Source organism: Chiloscyllium plagiosum, unplaced genomic scaffold, assembly GCF_037043375.1.
Source record: "Chiloscyllium plagiosum isolate Xiang-an unplaced genomic scaffold, Cpla_swu_hap1 HiC_scaffold_28, whole genome shotgun sequence".
Taxonomy (NCBI): domain Eukaryota; kingdom Metazoa; phylum Chordata; class Chondrichthyes; order Orectolobiformes; family Hemiscylliidae; genus Chiloscyllium; species Chiloscyllium plagiosum.
Window position 1 is genome coordinate 50,058,728 of NW_028270166.1, and position 15,253 is coordinate 50,073,980.

At 41.4% G+C, this 15,253-nt stretch overlaps 1 protein-coding gene across 14 annotated transcripts in view; it reads left to right on the forward strand.

The window, feature by feature from the left end:
- eps15l1a (epidermal growth factor receptor pathway substrate 15-like 1a) overlaps positions 1–15,253 on the forward strand; it is a 395,032-nt gene that overhangs the window by 350,487 nt on the left and 29,292 nt on the right. For 7 of the 14 annotated variants that reach the window (XM_043720767.2, XM_043720771.2, XM_087976196.1 and 4 more), the window contains one exon: positions 2,442–2,647. The exons of 4 other annotated variants lie outside the window; for them this stretch is intronic. In XM_043720767.2, coding sequence (XP_043576702.2) covers positions 2,442–2,647 — 206 coding nt within the window. Of the gene's footprint in view, positions 1–2,441; positions 2,648–3,825; positions 3,988–15,253 lie in introns of those variants that run through there. 3 more of the 14 variants (XM_087976195.1, XM_087976198.1, XM_087976200.1) reach the window with 3 other exon arrangements.

The following is a 15,253-nucleotide window of genomic DNA, read 5'->3' on the forward strand; positions in this document are numbered from 1 at the left end:
GGTGTTGAATGTATGCTGTACCGTGAGTGTCAGCATGTCCATCATAGCTGAGCATCATTATGTCTTAATATCCATATGGCAGTGGCTATTGCTTGACCATCAAGTATACAGAGCTGGAAATGTGTTGCTGGAAAAGCGCAGCAGGTCAGGCAGCATCCAGGGAACAGGAGAATCGACGTTTCAGGCATAAGCCCTTCTTCAGAAGAAGGGCTTCTGCCCGAAACGTCGATTCTCCTGTTCCCTGGATGCTGCCTGACCTGCTGCGCTTTTCCAGCAACACATTTCCAGCTCTGATCTCCAGCATCTGCAGACCTCACTTTCTCCATCAAGTATAGAGATCTTGCCTTTTTACCCCTGTTCACTGAGCATCTACTGTAGTCCTGGCTTAGATCAGCTATACTGGCATGGGATGGTCATTGAACCTTGGATTTTCCAACTAGCTAAAACTCAGTCACTGTCTGGATAAACTTGTTGCAGAAGTGAATTCTACCTTCATATCACCTGGGAGGAATGCTTCAAATTATTTCTAAACACAGAGAAACACATGATTAATTATTGAATAATTTATTCGTCATCTATCCACTAACACTCAATAAAGTTTCACTTGGAGGGTCGGCCTATCACTTTTCAGACCGCTCTTGAACTAGAGTAGGCATGCACACGAGTCATCCATGGCCAGTCTCTCTGACATTATTTCTCACCACTTGCCCTTCACTCAAGAAGTCCTGGCCTCTGCATGTCACTTGGTCAGAGTGGTGTGCCTCAGATAGACACCTTGACCAACACTTATTGACATTCTGTCTCTTCATGCAAATGGCCTGATTGCTGATGCGGTATTCTTTTGCATTGTCAGTTTTTTTAAAAATAAATCTCCTGACTATAACAGGAAAAAAGCAAACTGCTGTTGCCATTGCCTGAATAAGGTATTCTTTAGAAGTCGTGCATTTTGATCCAGGCAGTAACTCGCTTGGGATGATCTCTCGTTGATTTCATTTCTCTGATTAAATTGTCATGCCTCTATGTATCTTAACAATAATAGGCTGGAATCCACTGGTCCATGTGATGATGAAGCAGATGGAAATTAAGCCTCGTAACACCTTTTGGTGCTGCTGATAATTAACATTTTCAGATGTACTTTTATTTAGTTAAATGTACACGTTTTATATTATTTTTAACACTGTAGGAGCCCATTTCCTTCCTATGTGTTTAATCCTGTAAAAGACAATTATACCTATTCAATCTGTGTTTAATGACATATGAGCCTATGCTGTAAGAAACCAAGACCCCTTAACTGTAAAGACCCATGTCCTCTCTCTTTGTTTCTAATTCTGTAAGTGCCCACGCTTTTGCTACTGTATTGTGTTCGATCCTATAGGAGGCCATGCTTAACCTTGTTATTTAATCTTGTAAGAATCTATTCACTCCTTAATTGTGTTATATTCCTATATGAGCCCATGCTGTAACAATTCATTCTCTCTCTGTCTTGGGGCTAGTGATGTGCGGAGTAATTTGAGCAATAACATACAGCTGTAAGTACTGCACCAGAGAATCTTGGGTAGGCTGGACACTCTCACTCTCTGCTACAGTACAGGTGGTGTAAGTATGTCATTGCCGTTCGATCATGCCTTTGCAAGTTCTAAACAGCATCTCTACTATTCCATTTGGCAAAAACTTTAATATTATCAAAATGTTCTCTTGTCAGATTTGGCTGGAGGTAGCAGAGTGCCAAATGCCAATGTTGCCTTCAGGCAATTGCCATTCAAGCTGTATCAGTCAGCCAGTTAAAATGATGTATTTTTCTAGGTATGATCGAACAGGAAATAATGGCTTCCATTTTCTAAAAGACAGATTAACCTCTTCACCGCCATTTCAATGATGTGCTATCTGGATCACACTGACCTGCATTCAGCTTTACAGTGCGATTTTCCCAACCCCGTTGACTTGTGATAAGTGTAAAGGTTTTCTGTTTTATGTATTCTCCAATTGGACATCCTGCACAATTTACAATGGCCACTGCTATCTCTCCATTAACATTTCTCTGAGTTGATGACCAGGAGGTATGCAAAAGATACTGTGGCGAAAAGATGTACTGAGCACTTCCTTGTAGCCTTTGCTTGGTTCTCCATAGAGCTAAGGCTGGAAGTACAGTAGAGCAGGGGTTTCCAACCTGCAGTCCACTACTCTGGTGCATTGGAATGTCAGTGTGCTGCTGTTCATTCAATTATATAGTACAGGTGGTGGCCATTTGATCTATTGTGCCTGTGCTCAGTCTCAAAATTTTGGGCAAATTGCCAAAAAAAATTATTATAGTTAATTGTAAAGGTATCCCTTCAACTCCCTCCCAGACAAAAATAACAAAAATCCATTGCCTTTGGTGAAGGGGTTAAAGACTGACTTTATCTCCTGGTGGGAAATAATTTTGTTCTTTCTAAACTTTCCAGGTAAAAGTACCCCTGTAAACAGGCCTGGCTCGGCCGACTCTGTCAAGTCCCACGATACTTTCCAGCCCTTTGGCGCTGATGACGGTGACCCGTTTCAAAGTAAAAAGGGGCTCGGTGACCCATTCAGCGGTAAAGATCCCTTCACGCCTACTTCCTCAAGTAAAACTTCTAAAGACTCTTCTTTGGGTTTTGCAGACTTCAGCTCTGTAAGTTGAGATCAGTGATACTCTCTGTCCACAATCACCCCCTCCTGTCCCCCCTCACAACTCCACTCTGCTAGTATGATCATTCTACTAAAGCGTACAACTGGACACCTCACCAGCTTCTCTTACCATTCTTTTGAAAATCATGCTAGCCATTTCTCCATAATAATACTGATCTCTTAAATATCTCTTGCCCTTTCCTCTCTTTCTGTCTAACATAGTGAAGAAAAAAAATCTTCTAATAAGTGGCCAAACTTAAATGACAGCTAGCAGCCTGTCCACGTATTCTTGAGATGGATGTAGTGGGGGAATGTATTTCTGTAACCATTGGCAACTGACCAATTCTGCTTTGGCAAGGGGCTAACTGATTCCTACCATCAATAAGTTGGATACAATGACTATTCGGAGGCTGTCAGAGACTGGATTGAAGTGTTTATTTTGGTTCTCTCCAAGCTGACAATTCTTTCCAAATAAAGTGCAACCATGATGGCAGATTCATCAAGGCCTTTGGCCAGGCATATTTTAGTTGGTGGATGTGTGTTAACATTTCTTATCCTTCTCTTCCACTCCCTACACCCTGCACCTCCTCTGCTACCCAGCCCACTGCCCACCATCTCTCCACCATGCCCTGTCTGAAACAATTAGCTTCCTGTAATATTCAGCTGGTGCATGCACGGCACTGATGATGAACTGGAATTTTTATTAACCCGTATCAACAGTATCACTACTCAGCTCCCAGAACTGAGTGTGTGTTTCGTGTGAGTTTAGTGTTCACCCGTGTCCATTCTTTATGTGTGTACATTTAAGTTGTATAAAGTTCATGAACTTAGTGTTATGAGTGAACTATGAATTAAGCCAAGCCAACAAGAAACATGGGAGAGGCATCACTAGGTTTTGAGCAATAAGCTAATGTAAGCTTTGCTTTTAAGATTCCCTATTATATTTTTATGTTAATGTTGGAAGTATCTCTTTTTCTTTATCTTTTAAAGTAATTTACTTGTTTGTAAAGTTTACAATTTAGGTAGAGGCTGTCTTTGTTTTAAGAGTGTCTAGAAGCGCTTTACCTCTGTGTTCCAGCAGTTGTCCCATGGAAAAAAATCAATCGCATGTCATTATAAGGTTGAAGCTGATAGACACGTCTTCATTCATCATTACCTTTTTTCTTGAATTGGTTTTGACAGTGCCACCACAGTTTCCAGAACAAAAATTTGTTAGTGTTTAGAGATGAGACTGTGCCGATGATGATTTTAGGAAAAGAAAATAATTACTTTCAATGGATTATGTGCCCGTTACCACTTTCCTCTAGCAGCCTAAACAAAGGTGAGTAATGTGGAGCCATGAACCAATTCAAATGTCAGAGGTGTGTTTTTTTATGCAGTACGCTCAGTTTGGAACATACTGGCATTCCTGTTTCTGACTGTACGAAATGCCATCTAAATGGTGGTGTTTGCTTCACTTTTGAAGGAACTCTTAAAATGTGATCATCGTGACAGCCTATGGTCCTCGTTTCTCATTTTTCTTTAAATCTTTTTTAAAGTCTGAAATACTGAAGTGTGAATCTATGCCAGTGGAGTGTCACAAGGATTGATGCTGAGTCCACTACTTTTCGTCATTTATATAAATGATCTGGATGTGAGCGTAAGAGGTATAGTTAGTAAGTTTGCAGATGACACCAAAATTGGAGGTGTAGTGGACAGCGAAGAAGGTTACCTCAGATTACAACGGGATCTTGATCGGATGGGCCAATGGGCTGAGAAGTGGCAGATGGAGTTTAATTTAGATAAATGTGAGGTGCTGCATTTTGGGAAAGCAGATCTTAGCAGGACTTATACACTTACTGGTAAGGTCCTGGGGAGTGTTGTTGAACAGAGAGACCTTGGAGTGACTCTTTGAAAGTGGAGTCACAGATAGATAGGATAGTGAAGAAGTTATTTGGTATGCTTTTCTTTATTGGCCAGAGTATTGAGTACAGGAATTGGGAGGTCATGTTGCGGCTGTCCGGACCTTGGTTAGGCCACTGTTGAAATATTGCATGCAATTCTGGTCTTCTTCGTATCGGAAAGATGTTGTGAAATTTGAAAGAGTTCAGAAAAGATTTACAAGCGTGCTGCCAGGGTTGGAGGACTTGCTCTATAGGGAGAGGCTGAATAGGCTGGGGCTGTTTTCCCTGGAACGTCAGAGGCTGAGGGGTGACCGTATAGAGATTTATAAAATTATGAAGGGCATGGATGGGGGAGTCCAGAACTAGAGCGTTTAGGGTGAGAGGGCGAAGTTATAGAAGAGATCTAAGGGGCAACTGTTTCACGCAGAGGGTGGTGCGTGTATGGAATGAGCTGCCAGAGGAAGTGGTGGAGGCTGGTACAATTGCAACATTTTAAAGGCATCTGGATGGGTATATGAATAGGAAAGGTTTGGAGGAATATGGGGCGGGTGCTGGCAGATGGGACTAGATTGGGTTGGGATATCTGGTCAGCATGGACGAGTTGGACCGAAGGGTCTGCTTCCGTGCTTTACATCTCTATGACTCAATTGGCAATCTGTATGATTAGAAGGTGAGTAGAGGTAAACTATTTAATGTGGATGTGTAATTATACAGGATTCATATAGATGGTGATGGCTGTTACCTTCGGATGACATATTGTCTTTACCTGCACGGGTACACAATGGCTACAGTGTGTACGATCTACATTCTAATTTACTGCTATCACTTCAACGTTAAGTTCCCCCACTAAGAACATGAAGCAGAAATGCCATTAAAACACCATTGACTACTAATTGAACACTATCGTGGTTACTGTATGTATTATCAAAGTCACTGGGCGAATACCCTAGTATTCTCCACCTGAGAGTATAATCAGCACAATATGTATAGATATTCAAACACCACTACTGCCTTCTCCAGGTAACTAGGAATGGGCACATTATGTGGCAGTGTGTGTGCCAAAATGTGAAAGATTCCAAATTTGTTCTATCACTGCAACCAGTTCAATAAATCTTGGCCGTTTCTTCCCCCATCATAACCAGGCACCCCATATTAGGGTATGGTAGCTTAGTGACTGACAGTTTCAGCCCTCCTATGGCAAGTTATGAAACTAAATTCAATAAATCTGGTAATTGGAGGGCTTACACCAGAAAATGTCAGTGAAAGTTGCTGGATTGTTATAAAACCCTCACTGCTATATGTGTCCTTCAGGGAAGAGAATCAGCTACCTTTGTGTGACTCCAACCAATATATGACACCAGCGCCATAGCTGATATTTAGTATCATATACTAGTCTATTAAGAGAAATATGATGAAAAGTAGCTGTTCATGTGTTTGGAATGAAGGCTATGGATCTTGACTATATCTGATTGAAACCTTGCATTAGATCTTGTCCAGTGGCTCTAAAATCAGTATGAATTTTTTTCTTCCACCTGCCAGTATTGACTAAGTATGTGTTGATAATAAAAACAAAATCATTGAACTGGGCCAATCACTACTGCTTTGGCTTCTTTTCTGTTATCATTAACAGTAGAAAGAACAACCAATACTGGCAGCAAATGGACTTGCTCAACAAGGTTCATTTTTGTTCAGCTGTAGGGCTTGTCGCAGTGTTGAATTAGACCTAGATGAAGCTAAATACAAGATGAGAGGTTGAAGCATTTGTCCTCGACATAGGTGCACAATTTTTCCAAGTAAGGTACAAACACATTAATAAATCATGAGGGGCACGGATAAGGTGAATAGCCAAGGTCTTTTTCCCAGTGCAGGGGTTTCTGAAACTAGAGGGCATAAGTTTAAGGTGAGAGAGGAAAGATTTAAAAAAGACCTGACAGGTAACATTTTCCACAAACAGGGTGGTGCATGTATGGAACAAACTGCCAGAGGAAGTGGTGGAGGCGGGTACATTTACAACATTTAAAAGGTGCTGGATGGGAATAGGAAGGTTTTAGAGGGATAGGAGCCAAATGCTAGCAAAGTGGATTAGGGAGGATTGAGATATCTGGTTGGCACGGGCAAGTTGGTCTGGAGGTTCGGTTTCTGTGCTGTATGACTTTATGACGCAGCAAAAATGAAGAATCATATGCAAAACACACCAGTGATTGGCTGTTTTTGAGAGTGAATCTTCGTAAGCTTGGATATTCCTTCTGGAGTTCGAGATCGATATCTTTGTCCTGTCCAGCTTTACTGGCTTCCACAGTGATAGTTTCTTTGTATTAAAATCAAAAGGCAAGTTGTTTGCTTACAATTTTTTTCATCTTTCATTATATTTTACAACCCCAACATCATGAGGAATGCATAGGCAGTATCCAGGTTTGGACTTATAAGGAACAGGCGATATTTGTGCCACATGTAAGTGTCTGTTAATGATGATCTCTCGCAAGCAAGGGTCTAACCATCTTTGCCTGACCTTAGAATCATAGAACGTTTGTGGCATAGAGAAAAAAAAAAGCAACTTAACACATCATGGCTGCACCAGCTGGCAAAAGAGCCATCCAACCTAATCCCACTTTGCAGTTTTTGGTCTGTATCCCTGGAGGTTATAGCATGAGATGCATGTCCAGATGCCTTTTAAATGAGTCAGGAAGAGGAGGAGGTTGGGAGAGGTAGCTGCTGGGGCATGTGCTGTGAACAGAGGACATATGCTTACATTGCAGCTTTGATGTCCTGACACTGTCCCTATAAATTATTTCTGCACCCCTGCTACATGCACACAGTTCATAAGTTATGCATAAGTGGGCGGCACGGTGGCACAGTGGTTAGCACTGCAGCCTCCCAGCGCCAGAGATCCGGGTTCAATTCCCGCCTCGGGCGACTGACTGTGTGGAGTTTGCACATTCTCACCGTGTCTGCGTGGGCTTCCTCCGTGTGCTCTGGTTTCCTCCCACAGTCCAAAAGTGTGCAGGTTAGGTGAATTGGCCATGCTAAATTGCCCGTAGTGTTAGGGGAATGGGTCTGGGTGGGTTGCGCTTTGGTGGGTCGGTGTGTACTTGTTGGGCCGAAGGGCCTGTTTCCACACTGTAAGTAATCTAATCTAATCTAATGATTTGAACAGTTCCAGTGTAACCTCCCTACTTTAAGCTGTCTTGACCATCTTATTGACCTACATTTTAAGTGGGGAAAGGTGTAGCTGTATCATAGAGACGTACAGCATAGAAACTGACCCTTCGGACCAACTCGTCCATGTCGACCAGATATCCGAACCCAATCTAATCCCACCTGCCAGCACCTGGCCCATATCCCTCCAAACTCTTCTTATTCATATACCCATCCAAATGCCTTTTAAATGTTGCAATTGTACCAGCCTCCACCACTTCCTCTGGAGCTCATTCACTACACGTACCACAGTCTGTGTGAAAAAGTTACCCTTTAGGTCTCTTTTATATTCTTCCCCTCTCACCCTAAACCAATGCCCTCTAGCTCTGGACTCCTCCACCCCGCCCCTCATGATTTTATAAACTTCTATAAGGTCACTTCTCTGCCTTTGACGCTCCAGGGAAAACAACCCTAGCCTATTCAACCTCTCCCAATAGCTCAAATCCTCCGACCCTGGCAATATCCTTGTAATCTTTTCAAGTTTCACAACAGCTTTCTGATAGGAAGGAGACTACAATTGCACGCAATATTCCAACAGTGGCCTGTACAGCCACAACATGACCGCCAACACCTGTACTCAATACTCTGACCAATAAAGGAAAGCATACCAAACGTCGTCTTCACTATCCTATCTACCTGCGACTCCACTTTCAAGGAGCTACGAACCTGCACTCCAAGGTCTCTTTGTTCAGCAACACTCCCTAGGACTTCACCATTAAGTGTATAAGTGTTTAAAAATAACTTGGCCTTTTGTTGCAGCCGTATGTGAAGGTTGAAAAGATAGGGGTCTCATTCAACCCTCTTCACATAGTTGTTACAAAATCAAAGCCTCAAAGTTTCCTATTAGTCACACACTGAATTGGGTATGCAGTGCTATTTCTGTATCATCACTGGAATCAATATTCTGGACTGTTCTGCCAAACTTCATGCCAGCACCATCACCATAAGGCCTACAAGTTTTTGATATGGCTAAGGATGGACATCATGTGCAGTCTTACCAGGTCTGTCAACATTTCAGCAGTAAGTAGAAACATACTTATGTGCATGAAGACTTTGCATGAACAAATACCTACTGACGTTTACAATCTAGACTGTCAGATGTACAAACGTTACTTGACCAGTTTGCATAAAATTATGTAACTGTGAATTGGGAGAGGAAAGCTGAGCTAAGGGCAGCATGGTGGCTCAGTGGTTAGCACTGCTGCCTCACAGCGTCAGTGACCCCGGGTTCAGTTCCAGCCTTGGGCGACTGTCTGTGTGGAGTCTGGACATTCTCCCCGTGTCTGTGTGGGTTTCCTCTGGGTGCTCAGGTTTTCTCCCACAGTCCAAAGATGTGCAGGTCAAATGGATTGGCCAGGGGAAATTATCCATAGTGTTAGATGCATTAGTCAGAGGGAAATGGGTCTGGGTGGGTTACTGTTCAGAGGGTCAGTGTGGACTTGTTGGGCCAAATGGCCTGTTTCCACACTAGGGAATCTAATCTAAATATGTTGTTTTGGTTAAATCTAGACATACTTTGTGGATAAATACATTGTTTGATATCACTCTGAAATATACTGACCAGGAATGAGTAAAATGATGTTAGGCCTCTCTTATTTTTCATCTATGTGCTCCTCCCAGTGATGTAATTTGAAAGCACAGCATTTGTTTTCTGATGTATGTTGACGACATCTATCGTTACCTCATAACTTCCTCTCAACTCCTCCATTATGACAGAATTTATTCAGCTGTAGTCGGGGGCTCTTCCATATGAATGAGTGGGAAAGAGACAAGTCGGCTTCAAAGAAAGTAAAAGGTGAAGCTTTAGGAGCTGGAAGGTGGCAGGGAAAGATACAAGCTGTGAAAGAAACAGTACACCAGTGGAAAGCCTCAAAAGCTTGAAGGTTGTGTTTAGTAAGAGACCAAAGTTTCACTGGCAGTTGGAAAGATGGTGAAAGCAAGCACCATTGTCCTCTTGCATAGATCTGTGTTGTCAAAGACCTGGTTACGTAGTTTTCGGTAGGATGTGCTAACAAAGCTGTTTTTGTCATTTAGATTGTCTTCATCTTCTTAGGCATGTTATAGGCAATGATGTGGTTATTGGGATTTTGAACTGCGAGCAGTTTACTTTGATGAAAGTAAAAACTGGGTCCAGACCCAGATGTTACCATTAGGGAATTAGATAATAACTTGGAAAGGGAAAAAAAAACTGCAGGGTTATGTACAAAGGGCTGCAAGGGTTTGGCATTAATTGGGCAATTCTACCTAAGAACCAGGACAGACGCAATGTGCAGTATGACCTCCTTCCATAACAGTGTCATTATATGATTGAGCCAGGCTGCATACAATTTTATTACTGAGGCAAATGAAGTTTCAGGTATGGATTGAGCAAGAGTCAACTGTGACTACGAGAAAACAAAATTGCAGAAATGGAAGCAATTTCTGAATTTTAAATAATTAGTATTTTCAAATATGTGCACAATTTAACTCACGTGAATAGTTTGTGTATAATTTAGAAATTAAACATTTGTAAATGGAAAGATACTATGACTAACTTTAATTTAAAAAAGTTTTAAAAATTGGAAGAGTAATAGAGTCAGAGATGAACAACGTGGAAACAGACCCTTCGGTCCAACTTGTCCATGCCAACCAGATATCCTAAACTAATCTCGACCCATTTGCCAGCACTTGGCCCATATCCCTCCAAATCCTTCCTATTCATGTACCCATCCAGATGTTGTAATTTTACCAGCCTCCACCATGTCCTCTGGCATCTCATTGCCTGAAAAGATGATTTAGCAAACTGAGGAATTTGCCAATTGGCTGAATTTTTCATTTGCTATTTAGCCCAGAAGGTCCTCCAATAAACAGATTTCAGTTCATACTCAATAATGTTACCTCAGGAAAGTGAGATGGGAATGTTGACCTGCCTTTATACTGGGAAAGGTTTTAAATGTAGGTTCCACCTACCTCCCAGGTGGGTCAATAAATAAAAGACTCACATCCACAGCAAGCAAGCAAGACTAGGATTTAGGCTATAAGGATAAGCTGGGGCATTTTTCACTGGAGCGCAGGAGGTTGAGGGGTGATCTTATAGAGCTTTATAAAACCATGAGGTGCATTGATTAGGTTAGTAGCAAAAGTCTTTTCCCCAGGGTGGGTGAATTCAAAACTAGGGGCCATATTTTTAAGGTGAGAGGAGAAATATTTAAAAGGGACCTGAGGGTCAAACCTTTTCACACAAAGGGTGGTGTGTACGTGGACTGAACTGCCAGAGGAAGTGGTAGATGCAGGTACAGTTTCAACATTTAAAAGAAATTTGAATGGGTACATGAATAGGAAAGATTAAGAGGGATATGGGCCAAAAGCAGGCAAGTGGAACTAGTTTAGTTTGGGAAAATTGGTCGGCATTGACGAGTTAATCCGAAGGGTCTGTTTCTGTGCTGCATGACTGTAAGACCTTTGGTATGTCTGTGTCTTTCTGTATGTGTGTCTGTTTATATGCACCCATATGTTTTTGCTACTCTGCATGTGTGTGCCCACTTATCTCTTAGCTCCCTGGCCCACAAGCCTCATTCTTAATGAAGGGATTATGTCTGAAACGTCGATTCTCCTGCTCCTTGGATGCTGCCTGACCTGCTGTGCTTTTCCACCACCACACTCTTGCCTTACACCTCTTACATCCGCCATCCTTCCTACTCATGCCGCCTTCAGTATCCATGCTCAATCCCTCTCTTTTCGTCCTTTGTGCCTGCTCCCCCATCCCATTCATCCCTCCTTGTAAAAGAAAATGCAGTGCAGGATTTTTTTTGTTTCCCTGGTGTTGATGTATCAACAGGAAATGGTGTTTCATTTTGCTATGCTTCTTGGAAGTCATGAAAATTTAAAAAGAAATACATTTCAAAGTTGTGTGCAGACCTACATACAGCATGTGAGATTAACTGTCTGTTTTAACCAAAGCAAAGGTGGATCCCAGCAAAGATTTGATCTTATCAGATTTGTGCACCCCATAGTGCATGTAGAAACTTCTTTAAGTAAGAAACTGACAGGTCAAAATTCTTGAGAAAGCCATATTTGCTATTTGAGAGTAAATGTCTCGTGTTAAAATTTACATTAACATCGCAATCTGCTTTGCTTTCATTACCTTCATGCAAAAGCAGATCAATTAATACGTAAACCTTCTGTTCTGTTGCTCAATTGATAATATTTTAAGTTCATACTTGTAGAAACAATCCAGTGATGGTCAGGGAGGGGCTATGAAAGCCTAATGCTAAAGCAAACTTGCTTCACACATCTTCTCCCCCTCCTGAAAGTCTTTCAGACCACAACACAGTAGCAAAGTTGATGTGGCAGCTCACCAAAGCACATTTTCTTTGTCAGCTGTGTGCAAGGAGAATATAAGCAACATCATAGCTGAGACCCCACCTCGTGCAGATTTGCATATTTTTCTCGTGAGGGTTCACTGGATAATAATAAATCATCTGTGGCATTGCAATCTTCTCTTCCGTATCCTCTTAGCCTAATCCCATGAACATTCCATCCCCACCACCACTACCATTGTAAGTGCTGAGATCACCTACAATATCCTTGCTGTATCCAAGTTTTACACATATCAGATTGGTTGTGTAACCTTGGAGATTAATGAGTAGGACTAGCTCAACTATTCACTGGAGCAATCAAGGGAGTTGCCTCAGCCTAGTTTTAAAGGATAACATTTTTGGAAGGAGAGAGATTTCCTGAGTAAGCTGTTTACAAGATAATGAAATATGGTTTTCAAACTGCTGAGCTGACAGATCAAAGTTAAGATGCTTTGATTTAGTCTGCTGTATTTTCTGCAAATTGCCCTTTTGCATTAAATTTTTGTTCTTTCAGGATAACCACATCAGTTACCTGGTGAATAGTATCTGGGTGTGGCAGGTCTGATACAAGCGAGTAAAACTAAGCATTTCTTTGTTCTGCTAAATTAGCAGCTGATTTTATTTGTCTTTTGCCATTCGTAGATTCCTGAACTATGAATAATAAACTCAAATATTTGCAAAAATTGAAATGAAAGAGAATTCTTTGAATTTTAGCACGCTGCGCTACTTTGGCTACACTCCTGATCAAAATCAGAGAAATCAGTTGAGGCTGTTTATAACAGCCAACAGATTAACCTCACGGCACATACATGTAAGGCAGTTTAAAAGGAACCGTTTAAAAATGCAATAACAAGTTTGCCGGTTTACATAATTGACTGTTAATTTCCTTTCACCTTGTTAAAAAGAAATGTGTTAAACTGTGAAGAAATTGGAGACAGACAGGCATAGGGAAAGAAGAATGATCCTGCCCAGAATCTATGCTGGTGCTACTCAAAGGATTACTTCTCCCAATGTGGAGAGAAGTGTTCTTAGTAATCACACCTGGATCTGTGAGGAGTGCCTGGCCATTGTTAAGCACTTCCTTCTAAAGCAATCAGCATTAGGAACTCATGTGCGTTAAACCACTGTCGATGCATTTGCAGCAACACTCTTGTCATTCATCTTGGATGTGTTCCTGTTGGTCTGATTTACATTTTTAAAAATTATTACTTTATTTATTAGTGGTTTTTGGTGCATGATGGTCTGGTTCAGGAGTAGGAATCTTGAAGGTGTGCCATGACTAATGTGCACATACCAATGGGCTGTTCTATCTCAGTCAGCTGATGAATGTAAAACTTAAGCGAAAAAGGTGTACTCACATGACATGATTCTTCCAAATTTGCTATTAAGGCAAGTTGCTATGATACATACATTTCACACATACATTACAAAGGGGAGGCGATGGCCTAGTGGAATTGTCACTGGACTGTTAATCCAGGGACCCAGGCATTGTTCAGGGGACCTGGGTTCATCTGCCAATTGCAGATGGTGGAAAAATCTGCAGGAGAATCAGTAGATGTGACTTCCTTAGACTTTCAGAAGGCATTCAGTAAAGTCCCACATAATAAATTAGCATGTAAAATTAAAGTGCATGGGATTGGGGTGACATTCTGACATATATAGAGAACTGGTTGGCAGACAGGTAATAAAAGGTAGGGGCAAATGGATCATTTTCTGAGTGACAGCCAGTGACCAGTGGGATACTGCAGAGATCAGTGCTTGGACCCCAGCTATTCACATGTATTCATTATTTTGATGAGGGATCTAAACATAATATCTCCACATTTGCAATTGACACAAAGTTGGGTGGGAGAGTGAACTGTGAGGAGAATGCAGAGGATGCTTCACTGCGATTCAGACAAGTTGAGTGAATGGGCAAATGCATGGCAGATGAAGTATAATGTGGATAAATGTGAGGTTATGCACATTGATGGCAAAAACAGGAAAGCAGATTATTATCTGAATGCTGGTATATTGGGAAAGGTGAGGTGCAATGAGAGCTGGTCGTCTGTGAACACCAGTTACTGGAAGTAAGCGTGCAGATGGTGAAGAATGCAAATGGTATGTTAGCAAGAAGATTTGAATACAGGACTAGGAGTGTCCTGCTGCAATTATGTGTGCCTTGGTGACACCTCGTCTGGAGTGTTCTCCTTATCTGAGAAAGAATTTCTGGCTATGGAAGGATTGCAATGAAGATTTACCAGACTGATTCCTGTGATGACAGTTCTGATGTAGGAGGAAAGACTGGATTGGTTAGGACTAGATTCATTAGAGTTTAGAAAAGTGAGGAGAGATTTCATAGAAACATATAAAATTCAAACAGGACTAAACAGTGTACTCGCAGGAAGGATGTTCCCAACGATCAGGAAATCCAGAACCAGCGATCACAGTTTAAAGGCATGATATGACCATTCTGTACAAAGATAAGGAGCAATTTCTTCACTAAGAGAGTGGCAAGCCTGTGGAATTCTCTGCCACAGAAATGATTTGGAGGAGCCGGTGTTGGACTGGGGTGGACAAAGTTAAAAATCACACAACACCAGGTTATAGTCCAACAGGTTTAATTGGAGGCATTAGGTTTTGAAGAGCTGCTTCTTCAGATGGTTGTGAAGCAGGATCCTAAGACACAGAATTTATAGCAAACGATTATAATGTCATGCAGGTGAAATGATATATTGAATAAACCTAGATTAAATCTTTTAGAATGGGTTTGCTAGTTTTGTTTCTTTAATGTGTAAATCCCAGAATTTTTTTTAATTTGCATTCTCAAGATAATTTAAGATTTTATAACAAAAAATACCATCTCAGCTCAGACAATGCATTAAAGGTGTGAGGTTAAAGTCTGCCTGCGTCTCAATCTTGAGTTAGAATGGTTCTATTAATAAAGTGGAATTTAGGTTTGTTCAATATATCATTTCATCTGTGTGACACTGTAATCTTCTGTTATAAATTCTGTCTTATGATCCTGCTTCACACCCACCTGGCGAAGAAGCAGCGCTTCAAAAATTAGCGCCTCCAAGTAAACCTGTTTGACTATAACCTCATGATTTGGAGATATCAATGTTGGACTGGGGTGGACAAAGTTAAAAATCACACAACACCAGGTTATAGTCCAATAGGTTTAATTGGAAGCACTAGCTTTCGGAGCGCTGCTTC